Source organism: Aulonocara stuartgranti, assembly GCF_965226115.1.
Source record: "Aulonocara stuartgranti genome assembly, chromosome: 5".
In the NCBI taxonomy this organism is placed as follows: domain Eukaryota; kingdom Metazoa; phylum Chordata; class Actinopteri; order Cichliformes; family Cichlidae; genus Aulonocara; species Aulonocara stuartgranti.
Window position 1 is genome coordinate 40,218,770 of NC_138943.1, and position 22,638 is coordinate 40,241,407.

At 42.6% G+C, this 22,638-nt stretch overlaps 1 protein-coding gene across 1 annotated transcript in view; it reads right to left on the reverse strand.

Annotated features, from left to right (window-relative positions):
• Positions 1-4,043: 4,043 nt before the first annotated feature.
• LOC309706280 (uncharacterized protein) overlaps positions 4,044-22,638 on the reverse strand; it is a gene marked incomplete at both ends in the record, with an annotated part of 68,109 nt that continues 49,514 nt past the window's right edge. Inside the window, 2 exons of the mRNA XM_082532648.1 lie at positions 4,044-4,100; positions 4,734-5,232. Of these exons, the coding sequence (XP_082388774.1) occupies positions 4,044-4,100; positions 4,734-5,232 (556 nt within the window). The remainder of the gene's footprint in view (positions 4,101-4,733; positions 5,233-22,638) is intronic.

Sequence of the window (22,638 nt, forward strand, 5' to 3'; positions counted from 1 at the left end):
TATCGAGTGCGGGAGAGAGTATGAGCGTGCAGTGTTTAAAGCGTGGAAGCACTGACCTTACTCTGAATTTGATTCCATAAAAACTGACAAAAACATTAGTGTCCGTTGTGCGTGGGAAGAAAACTTCTTTTTACACCGAAAAAACCCTAAACTTCCAAGCAAGCACCGAGTAGCTACGACGTAATGGGAAACTCACAGAGAAACTTGTGGATTCTTCCACTGACCGCTGCACACCTGCACCAGGGTAACCCTCCGCCTGCCCCACTCCTGCTTTACAGGTAAAAATAGAGCAACAGGACCGCTAGTCTTTGATGTTATTTATTTTCTGCTGTGTTTTACTTGCATCTATTTGAAAGACTGAGTGTAAACACAAAAATATATATTTATTTTATGTGCTGGAATGTGTAGAAAATAAGTTTAAATGTTAAACAAATTTCTTCCAGGTTGTAAATCGTGTTTTTAAAAAGTAACTAAGTAATTAATTACTTTGAAAATAAGTAATGAGTAAAGTAACGGGCTTACTTTTTTGGGGAAGTAATCGGTAATTAGTTACTGATTACTTTTTTCAAGTAACTTGACCAACACTGATTATTAATGGCCTTATGTACACAAGTCCATTTTAACATATTATAATTGTACATAATTGGGAATTATTCTGCACATTAAACACACCTAACAAAGAGTCAGCCCAGTTAAATTACCGGAGATGAATCAACTGTATGGTTATTTTGGAGTTTATAGTTTGTGCTGCTGTTAAACTTTACAGAATTGACTTCAGTATTTCTGCTGTTGGTGTAGCTAGACTACCATGTTGATCAGTAATATGTAATGTGAAATTTGATATTGTTACTTTGCTGGATTCACTGAGACACTTGTCCAACAACCTTGGTTTATAAAGGAAATTTGAGCTAACAAAACAGAGACTGGATACCTGTGTCCATGAAAAGCTCCTGTGCCAAACAGAAATTCTAATATGGTCTAATCAGCTCTATTTCATGAATGACTTCTTACCAAGCATAATCAGCCTTGGGGTGATGGGCAGGTTGCTCTCTGCTTCAAGGGACATCCTGGTAGAAGTTTCCTGCCAGATAAAGGACCAGGACATTTTATGTAACAAATAAAAAAATATAACAGGACAGCAAGCAACAGCATTAATCATAGAGCTGTATGAAAGAAGCTTACATCTGCTAAGACAAAGAGGGAGTCTTCATCTTCCTTGTAATACTTCATCATGAGAAGTATGGCTGCTGTGCCAACCTTGTTGTTGGTCAAAACTCCCTCACTTTCTATCTGCTGGATGAGTGTCCTTATACCAAGCTTCCATTTGAGCTTCTGGGTGGAGAAATAGTTAACAATCCTTCTGCCTTTGGTTATGAGGGCCTGACCTAAGCGCTCACTGATATCAATGCCTGTGAGTTTGTAAAAGTGGTTCGAAAAAGACCTTTTCTGAGTAAACAAGACAGGCCACTGCTCCTGAATTTCAGCTACTGTTGATAAGCTGCCGCTGAGAAATATATGTGAGGCACATGAAGTCATCCACATCAGCTCTCTCCACAACTCCAGGTCCTTCTGAATTAAAAATTGTTAACAGGATGTGTTTCTTTTCCTCTAAAGAAGCTGGCGTTTCCCCCTCAGGAAGTTCAACTGGCTGCCAATTTATACAACCATAGCTATCAACAAGGTATCTAACTTTTTTATGTGAGTTTGCATTACTGTTGGGACTGCAGTCTTCCTCATTCCTGGTTCTCTTTGTTTGACGAAGTCTATGTGTTGTATTATCTCGATTAACATGTTCAACTCTAGATTTAATGCTTCTTAGTAGTGAATAATGTCCACAACCCAGTCTTTCTCCCTTTTCAGTAAAATCTGCAGATGTTTGAGGGTATCTGTTTACAATGATCTTAGCAACCTCTTCACAAGACGCACGTTTAGGGTTTCTGCAGTTAACTTGCATGGCCTCCACAACAATTCTAACCATACTTCTGTCCTCTCGATGACCTCTGTCTCCTCTTGTGACTGTATGCGACAGTTGGAGTGGAAATCTTTCCCAAGCTCCAGAGTAATCGTGTCATTCAAATTCTTTGGTCTGCCATCTAAAAAAAAAAGAGAGAGAGAGATCATTGGAAAAGCAACTTTATATGGCTATTTCAACAAATATGTCCTCACTAAAAGATGAACCCTGCAATTAGGATTGAGTACTAACAGAAAGGCAGTTTTGGGGACCTTGTCTGAAGATGAAAAGCAATCCCAGGACTGCAAAAGAACTACAAACTGTAGTTGAAAAATACATCGTAAAATACTGTATATTTTACAGTTTGTCACAATTCCTGCGGTACTTTCCTGTTTCATTTTGTCGTGGGTCAGGACTGTTTGGTTTTGTTTGACAGCTACGTTCTGTTGTTCCAGGCGGCAGCGTTACGGTTGCCATGGTTACAGGGCGACTGTCATGATCCTGGGTCGTTGACCCAGCGTTTTGTGTTTCTTTTTGGGTTCATCTTGTGTTTGGTGTTTATTCTGATTCTGTAATAATTCTTTGGGTTGGTTGTCGTGTTTATTATCCCTACCTGTGTCTCCCCTCTGTGCTCCGTTCAGGTCCCTGTGTTTTTGTTGCAAAACAGTCTGGGTGTTTCCGGTTTTACTTTGTAGGTCTGCCTCTCATCATGTCCATTAGTATCAGCTGTGTCCACCCCTGCATGTCATCTCCTCATTACCTAGTGTGTATTTATAGTGTGTGTTGGCTTCTGTTCATCGTCGGATCGTCTGTGTTTCTCGGTGTAACTACGTCTCTCTGCATTCTCCGCTCCCCGTTTCATGCTTAGGTTTGTTATTTAGTTTTCCCAGTCTAGGTTTTTTCAGTCATTCGTCTTGTCTCACTACCTGTTCAGTCGCTCCACTTCTGCAAATAAAACTTCATTCTCATCACCAGTCAACTGCCTGCATTTTGGGTCCTTTTCCTCCTACACCACACGGCTCACGCCGCCAGCCGTGACAGCACGATCCGACCATACTATGGACCCCGCAGGCTCCGCCCGTGAGGAAGATATTCTCCGCGTACAGTGTCTGATGAGCCGAATAACCCGCGCCACGGACCCACGGACAATTTCTGTTGGACTAAACGCTATTAAGGCGATCGTCGAAGCTTTCCTGCTATGGAGATTTCATGGGAGAATTAAGCCGAGGCCAGGAGGCGTGGCGGGCTCGGGAGCGGTCAGAGCGCGTCGATTCCCGGAAGGCCTCGCTGCAGTCGCAGCCGATGGAGATCTCTGCAACGCAGCAGCAGACTTTACCGCGGAGAGCTGTTTCCGTGCCGGTGCCAAGGAATTCTTCAGCCTCCGCGTCCCGCTCTGATCACTACACACCTGCCTCTTTCCTCGCGGCTATGTGGTCAGACGATGAGGAGCCAGCTTCCTTTTCCCCATCACCACTAGCCTCCTCTGTCGTCTTCTCCGCCTCCTCCTCCCGCAAGAAACGGCGTATGCGCCGCCAGCGCTCCTCTCCTCAGCTGGACTCTGAGATTATGACACAGCCAGCTGTGGTGAGTGGTAAAGACTGTCTTTCTGCTTTCTCCGAACTGCAAAGTGTTACCCCAGAGACTGAATCCAAAGTTTCTATGGGCTCAGGATCAGATATCACTGTCTCAGTTAATGCTGAAGCGGCAAAATTAAAGACTGTGGTTTCAGAGACCTTTTTTTCCAGTCCCAGGGATTTAAGGGGCTCTCTTCATGCACCCTCTGAATCCAGGGATGCTTTAAAGGGTACGGTTAATACTGACTCCAGGATTGGAGATGCTAGCCCTGTTTTTCAAGGGACTGCGACCCCCTCCGGGGCCTCCCCAGAAGCTGAGCCACCTTCCTCAGCTGATTCTGGACCCCTGGAGGTTAAGGAGCCAGGGCAGGTCGTTCAGGAGCAGTCGCCTTTCCCACTGTTAGCACAGCCGTTAGCTCAGTCTCCAGCATCAGCTGCTCACTTGCCCTTAGCTCAGTTACCAGCTCAGGTTGCAGGTCAGCTATTAGTTCCACCACCTGTTCAGCCATCACCTTCACCTACTCCTCCTGTACATGCAAGCCAACCCATAACGGACAGTTCAACAACTTCTTACTCTAAGCAGAGAGACAAACCCAATAACAATGGAAACATTCCTCAAGAGCTGGCCAGTTCTGAGACTGAGACACACTCCAGGGCCTCCCCAGAGGCTGGGTTTCGGCCCCCAGCTGACTCTGGACCCCTGGAGGTTAAGAAGCCAGCTGAGGACTGCACCGGACTGTCGCTGCCTGAGCTGAGTCACTGCTCAGTGCAGCTGCAGTCTGCTTTATGTTTGCCAGAGGCCCGTGTGCCTGCTGGTTCTGTTGCGCTCCTGCCAGAGGCCCGTGTGCCTGCTGGTTCTGTTGCGCTCCTGCCAGAGGCCCGTGTGCCTGCTGGTTCTGTTGCGTTCCTGCCAGAGGCCCGTGGGCCTGCTGGTTCTGTTCCGTCTCTGCCAGAGGTCTCCGCACCTGCTGGTTCTGTTCTGTGTGTGCCAGGGGCTCCAGTGCCCACTGGTTCTGAGACTGTTTTTTCTGGGGGGCCGGAGGAGCCCGTCCAGCGTCCTGCCTCGTCAGCTGGGGGGCCCGAGGAGCCCGTCCAGCCCCAAGACTCGTCAGCTGGGGGGCCCGAGGGGCCCGTCCAGCGTCCTGCCTCGTCAGCTGGAGGGCCTGAGGAGCCCGTCCAGCCGCCAGCTGCAGCCTCATCATCCTCGCCAGCTGCAGCTTCATCCACATCGCGGGCAGCAGCAGCTTCTTCCACGCCTGCAGCGCTACAGTCTCCGGCTTCCACGCCGTCGCCTGCTGCAGCCTCTCTGTCTTCACCCACACCGTCGCCTGGTCCAGCCTCTCTGTCTTCACCCACACCGTCGCCTGGTCCAGCCTCCCTGTCTTCACCCACACCGTCGCCTGGTCCAGCTTCAGCTTCATCAGCTTCGCCGTCGCCTGGTCCAGCTTCAGCTTCATCAGCTCCGCCTGGTCCGGCCTCCTCATCAGTGTCATCAGCTTCGCCTGGTCCGGCATCTGCTTCAGCATCCTCCTCGCCTGGTCCAGCGTCTGCTTTGGCTTCATCCGCTTCGCCTGGTCCAGCCACTGCTTCATCCTCGTCTGGTCCAGCCACTGCTTCATCCTCGTCTGGTCCAGCCTCCGCTTCATCCTCGTCTGGTCCAGCCTCCGCTTCATCCTCGTCTGGTCCAGCCTCCGTGTCTCCAGCACCCTCATCAGCATCGCCTGGTCCGGCTCCAGCACCCTCAGCAGCATCGCCTGGTCCGGCTCCAGCACCCTCATCAGCATCGCCTGGTCCGGCTCCAGCACCCTCATCAGCATCGCCTGGTCCGGCTTCTGCTTCAGTATCCTCATCAGCTGCTTCGCCTGGTCCAGCTTCAGCCTCCTCATCAGCTGCTGCCTCGCCTGGTCCAGCTTCTGCTTCTGCTTCAGCCTCGCCTGGTCCAGCTTCTGCTTCTGCTTCAGCCTCGCCTGGTCCAGCTTCTGCTTCAGCCTCGCCTGGTCCAGCCTCCGCATCCTCATCATCCTCATCAGGTCCAGCCTCCGCATCCTCATCATCCTCATCAGCCTCGCCTGGTCCAGCCTCCGCTTCCGCCTCGTCTGGTCCAGCCTCCGCTTCGCCTGGGGCTGCAGGGGCCACGCAGCCTTCAGGTCCCCTACTACCGCCTCCTCATCGTCTGTCATCTGCCGGGCCGCTTGTTGGGCATCTCCGCCACCGTGGACGCCCTCCTGAGCACCCCCTGAACGCCGCCACTGCCTTCCGCGTGGCCGGCCCCAGGATCTGCTCTGTCGCCGCCACTGCCTTCCGCGTGGCCGGCCCCCGGAACTGTTTGCCCGTCGCCGCAGTTGCCGTCCACACGGTCGGCCCCCAGAACCGAACTGTTTTGGCCTCCTGCGCTGTCGGCCTCCGGGTCGGCCCCCTGAACTTGACCTTCTGGGTCTTTCTGGGCTCTGTCCCTCCTTCCTGGTCCCCCGCCGCCCGCCCTGGTTGGGTTGTTTTCTGTTTTTGGCCGTTTTTTGTGCTTCTGTTGGGCAGTCTGGGGCCCGCCCTTGAGGGGGGGGGGGGGGGGGGGGTACTGTCATGATCCTGGGTCGTTGACCCAGCGTTTTGTGTTTCTTTTTGGGTTCATCTTGTGTTTGGTGTTTATTCTGATTCTGTATTAATTCTTTGGGTTGGTTGTCGTGTTTATTATCCCTACCTGTGTCTCCCCTCTGTGCTCCGTTCAGGTCCCTGTGTTTTTGTTGCAAAACAGTCTGGGTGTTTCCGGTTTTACTTTGTAGGTCTGCCTCTCATCATGTCCATTAGTATCAGCTGTGTCCACCCCTGCATGTCATCTCCTCATTACCTAGTGTGTATTTATAGTGTGTGTTGGCTTCTGTTCATCGTCGGATCGTCTGTGTTTCTCGGTGTAACTACGTCTCTCTGCATTCTCCGCTCCCCGTTTCATGCTTAGGTTTGTTATTTAGTTTTCCCAGTCTAGGTTTTTTCAGTCATTCGTCTTGTCTCACTACCTGTTCAGTCGCTCCACTTCTGCAAATAAAACTTCATTCTCATCACCAGTCAACTGCCTGCATTTTGGGTCCTTTTCCTCCTACACCACACGGCTCACGCCGCCAGCCGTGACAGCGACGCTCTCTCTCTCTCTGCGACTGTGGGTTTCCTGGGTGACAGAGCGCCTTTTCGTTGTTGTTGTTGTTGTGCTAAGCTAACAGGAAGAATGCTACAAGCATAGCTCTAAAGAATGTAGCATCATGGGCAGTGTAGTCCGTGTTGCAGGGAGAATGGACTGCCATACACGTTATGTGTCTGTGAGCGCGAGGAGGGAGAAAAAGGGGAGTGGAAAGGTACGAGTTGTCATCGAGGAAAAACGGGAGCTGGAAGCATGTAAATATAATAATAACCACTGCAGCCAAGAAGAGTGCCTGACGAGCCCAGTTGTAAGTAAGCTATTAAGACTCGACTGTACACCGTGTTCGTGTTTTCCTCCGGAAACAATAAGTTCCGTTGGAGCAGACTTTCAACGGCTCTCTTTGTCTCTCGCAAGAAAAGTTGACCCACACAACAAAGTAAAGCTATTTTTCGGCTACGAGCTGACAGGGACCCCGCCGTATTAGTCAGAGGTCCCTTTACTACAGTTCGGAGACGCGGACCTTCAGTAATAGTAATAAATCACACAGCAATAGTACATTCACGTTGTTGTAAAAAGCATGATAATATATTAAGTAATCCAAAGTATTCAGAATACGTTACTGTCATTGAGTAATGTAACGGAATACGTTACAGAATACATTTTGGGGCATGTATTCTGTATTCTGTAATGGAATACATTTTAAAAGTAACCTTCCCAACCCTGGATTCAGTGTCTACTTTTGTTACAGCTGCAAAGATCCTGAAATTCCTCCATGATGCTCTGTATGGTGCTGGTTGGCAAGAGCATTTTAGCCTGCATTTTTAAATGACACAAAGTCAACTGTCTGCTAATAGATTAACTGTGTCCTGTCCTTGTATTATGGCAAATCCCCCAATTTCTTGTTGCCTTGACTGCTGAACTGTCTACTTATGTTTTCAAGAAATATGGCTGGAAAATGATGTTCGGACACTGAAGTATTTAGAGCAACCTTCAAATGGACATAATACTTTCCCCCCATCTTTGATATGAAATCTGAGAGGGGCACAAAGAGTTGTGAAGTTTTGTGCAGCATACCCACATCCAGGAACTTGACAGCTGAGGTCACCAGTGAACTTATAAAACTCCTCCTTAGTGGTCTCCCTTCTTGTTCTGTGATTCCTAGGCATATGTGAATGAAGGTTAGAAAATGTTCTGAAAGCGGCAGGACAGTTCTCAGTTCCACAAGAAAGCCTATAGTTAGCTACATGTTTGTGGCTTTTAACATGCAAACTGAACAATATAAATTTCCGAAATACACATATTTGCAAAAAGTTCAGTGACCAATTACCTTTCCTAAATGACATATGCAATGCAAAAAATAAGAGTATTGTCAATAGGGACCAATTCTCAGTTTTTACATGATCAAAATTATTCACAAAAGGCTTCAATAAACAGAAAATGTGTGCCGACAAGAGAGCAGTGCACAAAAATGAAAAGATATTGGAGCTCGACGCTTTAATGGGTTTAACATGACTTAGTCAGCACCCCACACCGTACAGGTAGTACAAGCACACCTGAAAACACTGACCAGCTTTAAGCATTTGGGCGCAACCTCGGTAGTTCACCGATTCACCTGTTGCAAACGTCCAAGTTTCTATCAAGTCTCATAAATCCGTCGGCAACTATTACCCAACTAGTCTTTTGAGTCTCCACATTCATAGATATTATTACATTTTGTCTTTGAATGAAAATATCCTGGTAGCTTGAAAGTCAAAACAAACAGTAATAAGAACACATTTCGGACTTCTCTCGAATAAGTGGAAAACACACTTACCTTCAGACTGATTAGAAGCAGATCAATATTTTCTTCTTGCTGTTATTAAATGGTGGTTGGCAACCAGCGAAAGGAGCATTAACCACCTCGAGCAATATTGAACATGAACAAACGTCTGTCCTGCAACAAAATGCACCGCTAAAAATACAGTTTCTGATGTTATATGACTATCCAGAGTTGGGACCAGGAAGCAGAGTTGCAGTCTTACACGCCTCTCTGCAGCTTCTCTCCTCCTGCTACCCCCCCAAAAACCCATCTCCATAGAGACTGTGTCAGCTCCCAAACAGACAAAAAACAAACTAAAAACCAACAACAAACAACTTAAACATAAACAATTACAAAGAAAGAACAATACAGTATCCACATCTGAACCAAAGAGTAAAACAGTGAAATGTGGATTATTAAATATTAGGTCTCTCTCCTCCAAGTCTCTGTTAGTACATGACTTAATAATTGATCAACAAATTGATTTACTCTGCCTTACAGAAACCTGGTTGCAGCAGGATGATTATGTTAGTTTAAATGAATCAACACCCCCGAGTCATTCTAACTACCAGAAACCTCGAAGCACAGGCCGAGGGGGCGGTGTGGCAGCAATTTTTCACACAAGCCTATTAATTAATGAAAGACCAAGACAGACTTTTAATTCATTTGAAAGCCTGATGCTTCGCCTCGTCCACCCCAGCTGTGAAACTCAGAAACCAGTCTTACTTGTTATCATCTATCGTCCACCTGGGCCTTACACAGAGTTTCTGTCTGATTTCTCTCAATTCTCAGAATTTAGTTCTGAGCTCAGATAAAATCATTATTGTGGGTGATTTTAACATCCATGTAGATGCTAAAAATGACAGCCTCAACATGGCATTTAATCTGTTATTAGACTCAATTGGTTTCTCTCAAAATGTAAAAGAACCCACCCACCACTTTAATCACACTCTAGATCTTGTTTTAACATATGGCATAGAAACTGAACATTTAACAGTGTTTCCTGAAAACCCTCTCCTGTCTGATCATTTCCTGATAACATTTACATTTACAATAATTGATTACACAGCGGTGGAGAGTAGACTTTATCACAGTAGATGTCTTTCTGAAAGCGCTGTAACTAAGTTTAAGAATATAATCCACCCACTGTTATCATCTTCAATGCCCTGTACCAACATAGAGCAGAGCAGCTATCTGAACGCTGCTCCAACAGAGGTCGATTATCTTGTTAATAATTTCACCTCCTCACTACGTACGACTCTGGATACTGTAGCTCCAGTGAAAACTAAGGTCTCTAATCAGAAGTACCTGACTCCGTGGTATAATTCTCAAACACGTAGCCTAAAGCAGATGCTGCTTTATAAGAAAGCCCTCCACAAAGCCAGAACATCTTACTATTCATCACTGATTGAAGAAAATAAGAACAACCCCAGGTTTCTCTTCAGCTCTGTAGCCAGGCTGACAAACAGTCAGAGCTCTTTTGAGCCAACCATCCCTTTAACGTTAACTAGTAATGACTTCATGAACTTCTTCACAAATGAAATTTTTATCATTAGAGAAAAAATTACCAACAATCATCCCACAGATGTAATATTATCTACAGCTACTCTTAGTACCATTGATGTTAAGTTAGACTCTTTTTCTCTAATTGATCTTTCTGAGTTAACTTCAATAATTACTTCCTCCAAACCATCAACGTGTCTTTTAGACCCCATTCCTACAAAACTGCTCAAAGAAGTCCTGCCATTAATTAATTCTTCGATCTTAAATATGATCAACCTATCTCTAATGATCGGCTATGTACCACAGGCCTTCAAGCTGGCTGTAGTTAAACCTTTACTCAAAAAGCATCTCTAGACCCAGCAGTCTTAGCTAATTATAGGCCAATCTCCAACCTTCCTTTCATATCAAACATCCTTGAAAGAGTAGTTGTCAAACAGCTAACAGATCATCTGCAGAGGAATGGTTTATTGAAGAGTTTCAGTCAGGTTTCAGAGCTCATCACAGCACAGAAACAGCTTAAGTGAAGGTTACAAATGATCTTCTTATGGCCTCTGACAGTGGACTCATCTCTGTGCTTGTCCTGCTAGACCTCAGTGCAGCGTTCGATACTGTCGACCATAATATCCTATTAGAGCGATTAGAACATGCTGTAGGTATTACAGGTACTGCGCTGCAGTGGTTTGTATCATATCTATCTAATAGACTCCAGTTTGTTCATGTAAATGGAGAGTCCTCTTCACACACTGAGGTTAATTATGGAGTTCCACAGGGTTCAGTGCTAGGACCAATTCTGTTTACATTATACATGCTTCCCTTAGGCAGTATCATTAGAAGACATAGCATACATTTTCACTGCTATGCAGATGACACCCAGCTCTATCTGTCCATGAAGCCAGATAACACACACCAATGAGTTAAACTGCAGGAATGTCTTAAAGACATAAAGACCTGGATGGCCACTAACTTTCTGCTTCTTCATTCAGATCAAACTGAGGTTATTGTACTCGGCCCTGAAAAGATTAGAAATATGGTATCTAAGCAGATTCTTACTCTGGATGGCATTACCTTGGCCTCCAGTAACACTGTGAGGAACCTTGGAGTCATTTTTGACCAGGACATGTCCTTCAATGCACATATTAAACAAATATGTAAGACTGCGTTCTTCCATGTGTGCAACATCTCTAAAATTAGAAATATCCTGTCTCAGAGTGACGCTGAAAAACTAGTTCATGCATTTATTACTTCCAGGCTGGACTACTGTAATTCATTATTATCAGGAAGTCCTAAAAACTCCCTGAAAAGCCTTCAGCTAATCCAAAATGCTGCAGCAAGAGTCCTGACAGGGACTAGAAAGAGAGAGCAGATTTCTCCTGTTTTGGCTTCCTGTTAAATCCAGAATTGAATTCAAAATCCTGCTCCTCACATACAAGGTCTTAAATAATCAGGCCCCATCTTATCTTAATGACCTTGTAGTACCATATCACCCTATTAGAGCACTTTGCTCTCGCTCTGCAGGCCTACTTGTTGTTCCTAGAGTATTTAAAAGTAGAATGGGAGGCAGAGCCTTCAGTTTTCAGGCCCCTCTTCTGTGGAACCAGCTTCCAGTTTGGATTCAGGAGACAGACACTATCTCTACTTTCAAGATTAGGCTTCAAACTTTCCTTTTTGCTAAAGCATATAGTTATGGCTGGACCAGGTGACCCTGAATCCTCCATAAGTTATGCTGCAATAGACGTAGGCTGCCGGGGGATTCCCATGATTAGGGATGGGTATCGTTTAGGTTTTATCTGATACCGGTGCCAAATCGGTACTTTTGAAATGGTGCCGGTGCTCAAACGGTGCTCAAACCGGTGCTTAAAGAATGGAGAACACAAAATTGGTCCAAAAACCTCTCATGTTCAGCTGTTTTTTGTAAAAATATAACAATGTTAGCCTTTTCTGCAGCTATGGGGCATATATGGTATCACTCTTGGCTGGAAGCAGTGCTTAAACAATGGAAAAAACACAAACTTTGTCCTAAACCTCTCATGTTTAACTGTTTTCCACTTTTTCTTTGGTCATTTTAGCCTTTTTAGCCAGGGTGAAGGGAGTATCTGCCATCAAACAAGAAGACAGCAGCATGTAGCTATGATGTTGTTTGCTAGTTCACCTTACATGCATTAATGTAATAACGTGGTTAGCCTACTCACGCAGAGAAGAACGGCTGCTGCTGCCATCATCATCCGTCATCATTTCTGCTACACTGGCAGGGCTAGGGGCCAGGACTCTCCTCTTCGTGTTTTTGGGGGATGTTGCATAACAGGCAACCCACCCGCAGTAGATGTGCTCGGTGTGAGGTCTCGCAGCAAGCTATCAAATACGGCGCATTTCTGGGCTTTTAAAAAAAACGCTATGTGTCGCCAGGTGTTTCATCGGATTTGAGGTGTTACCTCCTTTGACAGTATCACAGTATCAGCTTAAAGCACTTGTTGCTGCTGAGTTTGCATATTTTGCTATGAAGTACAGCCAGACTTTTAACCGCTTCGCCTTGGGCATTTTTAATCTGTAGCTCTGCTTTAACAGAACGTACGTACGTACCTGGCCCCGCCTACTATCCTCGGAAACGTAAAATGATTGGCTAGAATCTAAAGTGTATCACAGCTCAGGAAAAAAAAGCACCGAAATAAAGCACCGAAATGTGCGCTGCTTTTCGGTCTGGTTACTACCGTTTATGTCAGAACGGGTGCCATCATGGCACCGGACACCGGTACCCATCCCTACCCATGATGCATTGAGTTTTTCCTTTCCAGTCACCTTTCTCGCTCACTATGTATTAACAGACCTCTCTGCATTGAATCGTATCTGTTATTAACCTCTGTCTCTCTTCCACAGCATGTCTTTATCCTGTCTTCCTTCTCTTTCCCCAACCAGTCACAGCAGATGGCCCCGCCCCTCCCTGAGCCTGGTTCTGCTGGAGGTTTCTTCCTGTTAAAAGGGAGTTTTTCCTTCCCACTGTTGCCAAAGTGCTGCTCATAGGGGGTCATATGATTGTTGGGTTTTTCTCTGTATCTATGAAGCGCCTTGAGGCGACTTATGTTGTGATTTGGCGCTATATAAATAAAATTGAATTGAATTGAATTGATGTCCCAGAATTTATTAATTTTGAGAGTGAAGTTGTAGTACTGATGCTGGTTAGTGGTGTAGGTTTCATGGATGTGACACCTTAACTTGTGTAAAATGATGACCAGAGCATATTATTAGGTTAGTTCACTCGTTAGGCAGAGGTGTCTTAAAGTACCACCTTATACAAAACAAATGAAGGTCCTGTATAAGAAAGAATAAGAAGAGGAAAAAAGCAACATCCTGCTAAATGAAGTCATGTTTAAACATTACTCTAAATGTAGCCATTAGTTTTTGTTGCTGGCCATACAAAAAATAAGCATACTTCAATTATATTTCCCAACCTTACCTAGTACGTATACTAATAATGCTTCTTGGGACTATATTGGCCCCCGTTTTAGTACATAACAGTATTCTTGAAATTAACTTTGAGATGTACTTTTTGTTCACTATAAATGTACTAGCATAATGTCATAATGTCTACAAGAGTATAATTAAAATATACTCGACTATCACAATACTAACCTTACAAGTATACTATTAATTTACTTTTTAGTTTATATTTGAGTTACTTCTGATTAAAAAACAGTAATTTAAATGCAATTGAAACATATTTTTCACATGTAACAAATCTCTTCATTCCCCAGATACCAGATCTAACTATCAAAGGCTTCATTTGTAGAGAACTGCACCCATAGTTCAAGTACCAGAATCATATTGTGAACAGGTGAGAAAGTGTTTTGAGAGTTGAGGTTTATTAACTATTGACCCTTTTCACTCACGGTTTGAACAATTTCATTTTTTTAATTAATGATTTGCCCCACTTACTCTGTTCAAAAGGCAAAAGACATTACACAAGGATTTTTGACAGATTCTTGTTTTAAAACATCAATCATTGTTTCATAGTTGTTTTAATTTCACAGTTAAAGCACTGCAATGCATGCTGGGTATTTCTTTGTACTTTTTAGTAAACCTCAGGTATACTTCAAATAAATTACATACTACATAGTATATTACAAGCACTACTATACTACAAGTATAGACTAAATGTACTTATACTTTTCTGTATACTTCTAACTGCACTTAAAGTATGCTTAAATGTAATTTGGTCAAAAAAAAAGGAAGAAAATACAAAGTAAACTAAAGATATACTTGCTTGTTTTCTAGTTTTTAAAGTATACTTAAATATTCTTTTTGGTAAGAGTGAGACTGGCTGTTTGATACAAAGTGGGCTGTAATAATGTTTCACATTGTTTGAATAAACAAATGCATTTATTAATATATGAGGTTCCATTCAGTTCAAGGAATTAAATTTTAGTGTGGCTGCAACTTACTCCTTAAGTTAAAAAATTATGCTGTATATTGTAGTTTATATGTTATACTGCTTTCACAGTGAATCACATTTTATAGTAATACACTCTGAATGAGGATTTAAGTAATTACTCTACAGTAGAAAACAACAGAAATCCGGATGGCGTAATAGTATAATCTCAGTAACATCACCAATTGTTACATTTGCTGTATTTTACAGCTGTTTCCATGAGTAATAATACCGTAATAATAATGTATTCTCATGGAATTTTCCCGCAATTACATGCAAATTACAGTACTAAACTGCTAACATCCTTTAGAGTTTTTTACTGTTGATTTTGCAGAACTAAGCTATGGAAATTACTGCAGAGGCTAACAGTGTAGTCTGCCATTAACGTCACATGACCCCCCTATTCACTTGCATTTAAGCTGGTGATGCTGACATTGATTCACTGAACTTTCTGTCTACTGTTGTATAAAGATGTCATCTGCTTACATATTGTTGATTTTGCCTGTGTAAATCCACAAAGACCAGCAGATCAGGTGATCACAGCCTGTACTGGAGCCCACGTTAGACTTTCTCCTGAGGTGTGATTCTTTTCTTCAGGTTTAAGCACTACAGCAGACCTTTAGGTTCCTCTTCACTGCTGAATCTCAGTTTAACTGTTGCCTGTACTAATTTTCTGTTTAGGTGTGGAGTCAAAGTCAGCCTGTACAATGTATGCAACACAAAATGGTTATTTTTGGTTAAACTCTCTTTTACTGCTTGTAAATTAGAATTTACGTATATATATAAATAACATTTATATACACATGAACTAAAATGATATTATATTATCATTATAATGTTTAGTTATGTTTGCATACAAATAGAAAATTGTCCTTCAATGAAATACTTTAAATTACAGATTTAAATTGCTTCAGTACTTCAACTTTTTTGAACGCAGAGTCTGTACTTCTGCTTAAGTAAAGCATGTCTCTGTACTTTGCAGCCTCTGGTCAACATGTGTGATGTAGAGAAGAAGTTAATAACTCCTTAACTCAACCTAGAGGGGACGGCTCTGACACAGTTCTCTGACAAGTTGACCAGGTGCAGGCTTAGCAGCACTTCCAGATTATCCCCCGTGAATCCTAATGTCTCAATCGATTACATTTAAACCCCTCTTTTTTCAAAACTCCACTTTCATTCTTGTCTTCCTTTTTAATTACAAAAAATATATAGTTAGGGCTGGATCAGATGACCCTGAGTCATTCTTTAGTTGAACTGTGTAGGCTGGTGGGGGCTTCCCATGCACTGAATGTTTCTTCTTCACTCATCTGTTTTCACTCAATATAACCCTCCTGTGTTCACCTCCTACCTCTTGCTTTAGTGTTCCCGGTCAACATTGACCAGGAAAGCAAGAACACTGTAACAAGATTGATTAAAACACTCAAAATTCAATGAAGAGGTAATCATCAGTTTTATGTTCAAGTGCATAGTGTGGAGGATGTCATAAGGCCTTGAGGCAATCAGATATAAAACACAATATTTATGAGTGTTTTAAGTTGTAAATCGTCAGATTTGACACGATGGGAAGGTACCACTTTGCATTTAACCTTATTATTATTATTATAATTATTATTATTGTTATTATTAATCTCAGGCTCTCTTGTTAGGAATAAAGTGATTAAATGAAGCCGTTTTCTGTTATTGTTATATACACTTTGCAGTTGTCCTCATTAAGAGTTGGCACTCTGTGTAATAAAGGTCAAAAGCATAAATTCAGTGCTACGATTGAATCGAATTATTGAGACTGACATGTTGCAGCCGTAAACATGCTTACACATCATAACTAGTTAAAGTTAGGGAGTCTGAACAGAAGGTCCTAGACTTGGATAAGAAGTAGAAACAACAGGCTTGACTTGCTAGCTGATATTAAGAGACCAAGGTTAGGGAGCGAGGAGTTTTTCTTTCCCTGCCTATTTCAGAGCAGAGGTGAGACGAGGTGAAGTGCAGGGGAAGATCCAGGCAGGGACGGCAGGACCGCCGTGTCATTTCCCAGGAGAAGATGGTCGTAATAATACCTGTTGTTGTTGTGGTATAACACTGTATTGCCCGCTTACAGGGTCATCCTTTTTATGAAGCAGACTGTTGGCTCACATGGAGGTCCAGCACTGTAACTTGTAATTTCAGCTGATGACACAAATCTTTTAAAAGGTAGTCGTTCTCCTGTATTTCTTAAAAGAAAGGAAATGAACACTAAAATGTCTCCTTCCTGAGCCTGGTTCTGCTGTTGAAAGGGAGTTTTCCTTCCCTCTGTTGCCAAGGACTTTGTCATTAGGGACTTTCTGGTTGTTGGGGTTTTCTCTGTATTATTATAGAGTCTTTACCTTATAATATAAAGCACCTTGAGGTGAGGTTGGGATTTGGAGGAAAAGGATGAAGATGCAGACATAAAATTTATAGTCAAACAACACATGAGAAGATATTAGAAGAGATTTAGTGGCTCAGTATTATATCCATGATGGATACCAGTTTATCTCCCTCCTCTCCACCACAGCTTTAAGTGTCCCATTAGCAGAGCCGGCCTTATTTTTTTTAATCAGTTCAGTCTAATGGAACCAACATCGCTGTACTCCACAGTGCTGGAGTGGAATTATAATTGGGATATATTTTTATTAATTTTGTTGGTGCCGACAGATAAGCTGGCAGAGAAACTAATGTGTGACATGTTTATGGTGTTTTTGCAAGATTCTTATTTCACTGCAGCAAAGCATCCTCCTTCCTCCATTCTAATAACATTCTTCACCTAGCATCATGATTGCTGCCAGAATAGGATGACATGTATATGAACATGAAAATAAACCTTTGAAAATATACTCTAACTGCAATATATAAACAATTAATGATATAATTAAGCAAAATAAAAGTTTAAGGCAGATCTTTTGTGAAAACTGAATAGAGAAGTGGACCGAGGCAGCTGCCTTGCCCCCACAGTACATTTCACACCCCTCGGAGAAATAACCATTATAATAAACCCTTTGCCTTCTTCCAGACAAATAACTTTCCACCCAGCACAAAGCAGCTGGTGAAAATCCATAACATTTTAGTTTGTCTATCAAATGCAGCACTAAAGTCCAAGAATACCACCCCGACCAAGTTCCCATCATATAGAGGTTTATATAGTTATCTGTCATATGAATGAGAGCTGAGCTGGTGGAATGACCAGGTTTGTAAGCATGTTGAAACTGAGCGAGTAACTGATTTTCTCTTAAGTAATGTTGAATTTGTTCATAGACAATCCTCTCCATAATTTCACTTAGAACGGGGAGCAGACTAATAGGTCTGCTATTGACACCATTAAAAACGTCATCCTTGTTTTTAGGTGTGAGAATTATTTTTGATTCTTTCCACTGCAATGGAAATGAGCTGCATGCCAAAGATCTATTACATATGTGACATATAAGAAGGGACACAAACTTGGCTGTAACTTTGAGCAGTTTACTGTCTGTGCTATCAGAGCCGGAGGATGTATCGTCAGGAAGTGATATCAATAAGCGCTCTACCATCTCCACATTCACGGCCTCAAACTTAAATTGGCATTGCTTATTATTCATGATAACATCCTGTATAAGACGCTGTGATGATGTGGGATCGCCTCTGCTCATATTAGATTTTAAATTTGTTATTTTATTGCTGTAATAATTCACAAAATAATTGGCTATGTCCTTAGCTTTTCTTAACTCGTGATATCTTGCCCACTCTTGTGGACTGACATACTTATGTGCTTTTACTTTTGCTATATCCCTTTCTGACATTGCAGCCTTAAGTTCATTATCTAGCCAAGGCGTGTAGTTCTTTTTAACAGTACATCTTCTTAAGGGGGCATGTTTGTCAGCCAGGTAGCAAACGTTTTCAATAAACATAGATAATGCCATATCAGGGTAACGCTCAAGGCAGATGTCAGTCCAATGAATTTCCTTTACGTCATTAATATACGTGTCTGCTTTGAAATTTTTGTATTATCTGTGAAAAATAATCTTTTGTGCAGTTTTCAACGGTTTCGTTTTCTTGGTCAAGCCTACAACATTATGGTCACTATAACCAACTGGAACAGAAACAATATTTGAGCAATGCTCAGGAACATTTGTGTATATATATGATCAATGCATGATGATGACCTATGACCTCCTGCATTGACCGTGACCTGGGTGGGAATGGTGACCAGCTGAGACAATTCAATTCAATTTTATTTATATAGTGCCAAATCACAACAAAAGTCACGTCAAGGTGCTTTATATTGTACAGTAGATACAGAGAAAATCATATGACCCCCTATGAGTAAGCACTTTGGCGAAAGTGGGAAGGAAAAACTCCCTTTTAACAGGAAGAAACCTCCAGCAGAACCAGGCTCAGGGAGGGGCGGGGCCATCTGCTGTGATTGGTTGGGGAGACAGAAGGAAGACAGGATAAAAGACATGCTGTGGAAGAGAGACAGAGGTTAATAACAGATATGATTCAATGCAGAGAGGTCTGTTAACACATAGTGAGTGAGAAAGGTGACTGGAAAGGAAAAACTCAATGCATCATGGGAATCCCCGGCAGCCTACGTCTATTGCAGCATAACTAAGGGAGGATTCAGGATCACCTGGTCCAGCCCTAACTATATGCTTTAGCAAAAAGGAAAGTTTGAAGCCTAATCTTGAAAGTAGAGATAGTGTCTGTCTCCCGAATCCAAACTGGAAGCTGGTTCCACAGAAGAGGGGCCTGAAAACTGAAGGCTCTGCCTCCCATTCTACTTTTAAATACTCTAGGAACAACAAGTAGGCCTGCAGAGCGAGAGCGAAGTGCTCTCATAGGGTGATATGGTACTACAAGGTCATTAAGATAAGATGGGGCCTGATTATTTAAGACCTTGTATGTGACGAGCAGGATTTTGAATTCTATATTTAACAGGAAGCCAAAACAGGAGAAATCTGCTCTCTCTTTCTAGTATGGTAAATGGACTGGTTCTTATATAACAGTTTTCTACTCTGTCTGAGCACTCAAAGTACTTTATGCAACTTGTTCATTCACCCATTCACTTTTACTAAGTTGTTAAGTGCTCCCTATCTAACATTCATACACATTCATACTCCGATGTATACATCGGAGAGAAACATGGGGTTAGTATCTTGCTCAAGGATATTTGGCATGCAGACTGGGATGGAACCACCAACCTTCCAATTAGTAGCTGACCTGCTCTACCACCTGAGCTACAGCCATCCCATTGTGGGTGATTTTAACATTAATGTAGATGCTAAGAATGACAGCCTCAACATGGCATTTAATCTGTTATTAGACTCAATTGGTTTCTCTCAAAATGTAAAAGAACCCACCCACCACTTTAATCACACTCTAGATCTTGTTTTAACATATGGCATAGAAACTGAACATTTAACAGTGTTTCTTGAAAACCCTCTCCTGTCTGATCATTTCCTGATAACATTTACATTTACAATAATTGATTACACAGCGGTGGAGAGTAGACTTTATCAAAGTAGATGTCTTTCTGAAAGCGCTGTAACTAAGTTTAAGAATATAATCCACCCACTGTTATCATCTCCAATGCCCTGTACCAACACAGAGCAGAGCAGCTATCTGAACGCTACCCCAACAGAGGTCGATTATCTTGTTAATAATTTCACCTCCTCACTACGTACGACTCTGGATACTGTAGCTCCTGTGAAAACTAAGGTCTCAGATCAGAAGTACCTGACTCCGTGGTATAATTCTCAAACACGTAGCCTAAAGCAGATGACTCGTAATCTGGAGAGGAAATGGCGTGTCACAAATTTAGAGGATCATAATTTAGCCTGGAGAAATAGTTTGCTGCTTTATAAGAAAGCCCTCTGCAAAGCCAGAACATCTTACTATTCATCACTGATTGAAGACAATAAGAACAACCCCAGGTTTCTCTTCAGCTCTGTAGCCAGGCTGACAAACAGTCAGAGCTCTGTTGAGTGAACTATTCCTTTATCGTTCCTTCTCACTCCTAAACCATTCCTGGGTGAATCCAATGGATCCAATCTTAAATATTCACTCAAATTGAGATACAGGAGAAAAGTCATGCATTTCCTTGAAAGCAAAACAAACCCAACACCAGCTGTTATAAATTGCTAATGCTACTCAGTGTGTTAAGGCCAATGTGTGACCAAACCTGCCAACTTAAATACAAGAGCAGTAATGAGTAATATCACACACCCCAGATTGTATTATCAGTTTTAAAATGGTAAATGGTAAATGGCCTGCATTTGTATAGCGCTTTTCTAGTCCCTAAGGACCCCAAAGCGCTTTACACTACATTCAGTCATCCACCCATTCACACACACATTCACACACAGGTGATGGCAGCTACATTGTAGCTACAGCCACCCTGGGGTGCACTGACAGAGGCGAGGCTGCCGGACACTGGCACCACCGGGCCCTCTGACCACCACCAGTAGGCAAACACGGGGTTAGTATCTTGCCCAAGGATATTTGGCATGCAGGAGGCAGCCTGAGATCAAACCACCGACCTTCTGATTAGTGGCTGACCTGCTCTCCCACCTGAGCTACAGTTTTAATTCATTTTTATAAAAAAAATTTATTTACGTAAAGGTGAGTGTTTGGCTATACTATATAGTTGAGTCGAATTGAATTCAAAACTACTAGCATTCATTCCCAGGTAAGCATGAATATCCACAGCAAACAAAGGAGAGGTGTAATTACACATTACAAACTCATTCAAAGTAGGTTTCTGAACAAGGATAGATTTGTACTAAAAATACAAGCTAAAATACAACTATATCCAGCTGTATATAAAGTAACTACATGCAGCCACGGTTAGCTATCCTTAACCTTTAAACAAGTTGTCTAAATATTAATTTTATAAATATTTGATGTGTAGCAGTAGTTGACTCTACATTGAGGTAATGTTCTTAGTAATGGTGATCACTGGGATCTACTTTTCACTGACATTCAGTGACCCTTCGCTTGTGGCACAACCTTAAAACCACCTGCGTATTATTGTATAGATCTGCTTTGTGAGACTAAGATGATGTTGATCAGATGATTGTCAGAATTTTTCACAACAGAACACAAACTGTAACAAGATGATCAGTGGTTTTAAAGTTGTGCAGACTTCAGGGCTTGTTTGATGTGGTCACATTTCTATCATCTCAATGTCAATGTCAAAGTGCAGGTGATAAGAGTTCAGACTGGATTCCCATCAGTCCCACCCCAACTCTTTGTAAGATCTTACAAATCCAGTTAAGAATTTGACCAATCAGATTAGTAACTGATATTGCAATGCTAACTGTAATCAGCGTATATTGTATCTTTGTGAATTAATAACAGTAAATTCTGCTAACTAATAATGAAATATGGTGTGATATAACATGGTAAATGGCCTGTATTTATATAGCGCTTTACTAGTCCCTAAGGACCCCAAAGCGCTTTACATATCCAGTCATCCACCCATTCACACACTGGTGATGGCAAGCTACATTGTAGCCACAGCCACCCTGGGGCGCACTGACAGAGGCGAGGCTGCCGGACACTGGCGCCAACGGGCCCTCTGACCACCACCAGTAGGCAACGGGTGAAGTGTCTCGCCCAAGGACACAACGACCGAGACTGTCCAAGCCGGGGCTTGAACCGGCAACCTTCCGATTACAAGGCGAACTCCCAACTCTTGAGCCACGATCATCCGATAACATGATAGATGTAGATTAGCATCTTGTTACTGTGCAGTGTTCTGCTGTGAAAGATTCAGTTCTGATAATCATCTGATCAGAATTGTTTTAGTGACAGACCTATAGATCACTAAGCAGATATTTTTAATGTTGTGCCTGATTAGTGACATACACAAGGAAAAACGTCAACACAAAGCAGATTCCAGTGATTGCATTCCATGCATAGTCCACTGCTGCTCAAACATTTAAGAAATTCATATTTAGGCTGCTTGCTTAAAGGTTAAGGATAGCTAACTGTACTGTATGTAGTTACTTTATATACAGCTGGATATAGCTGTATTTTGTGACTTTTAATATAAATCTATCCTTGTTTTAACTCTACTTTGAATTAATTTGTAATGTGTAACTACAGCTCTCATGTCTTTGCTGTGGATATTCATGCTCACCCGGAGATGAAAGCTAATAGTTTTGAATTCAATTCAAACAAAAGTTGCCTCAAGTCACTGTACTTCTACAATAATAGAGCAGTGTATTATTGTAGGGTTTGTTTGATGATCATTGGTAAATTCCAGTGACTAAG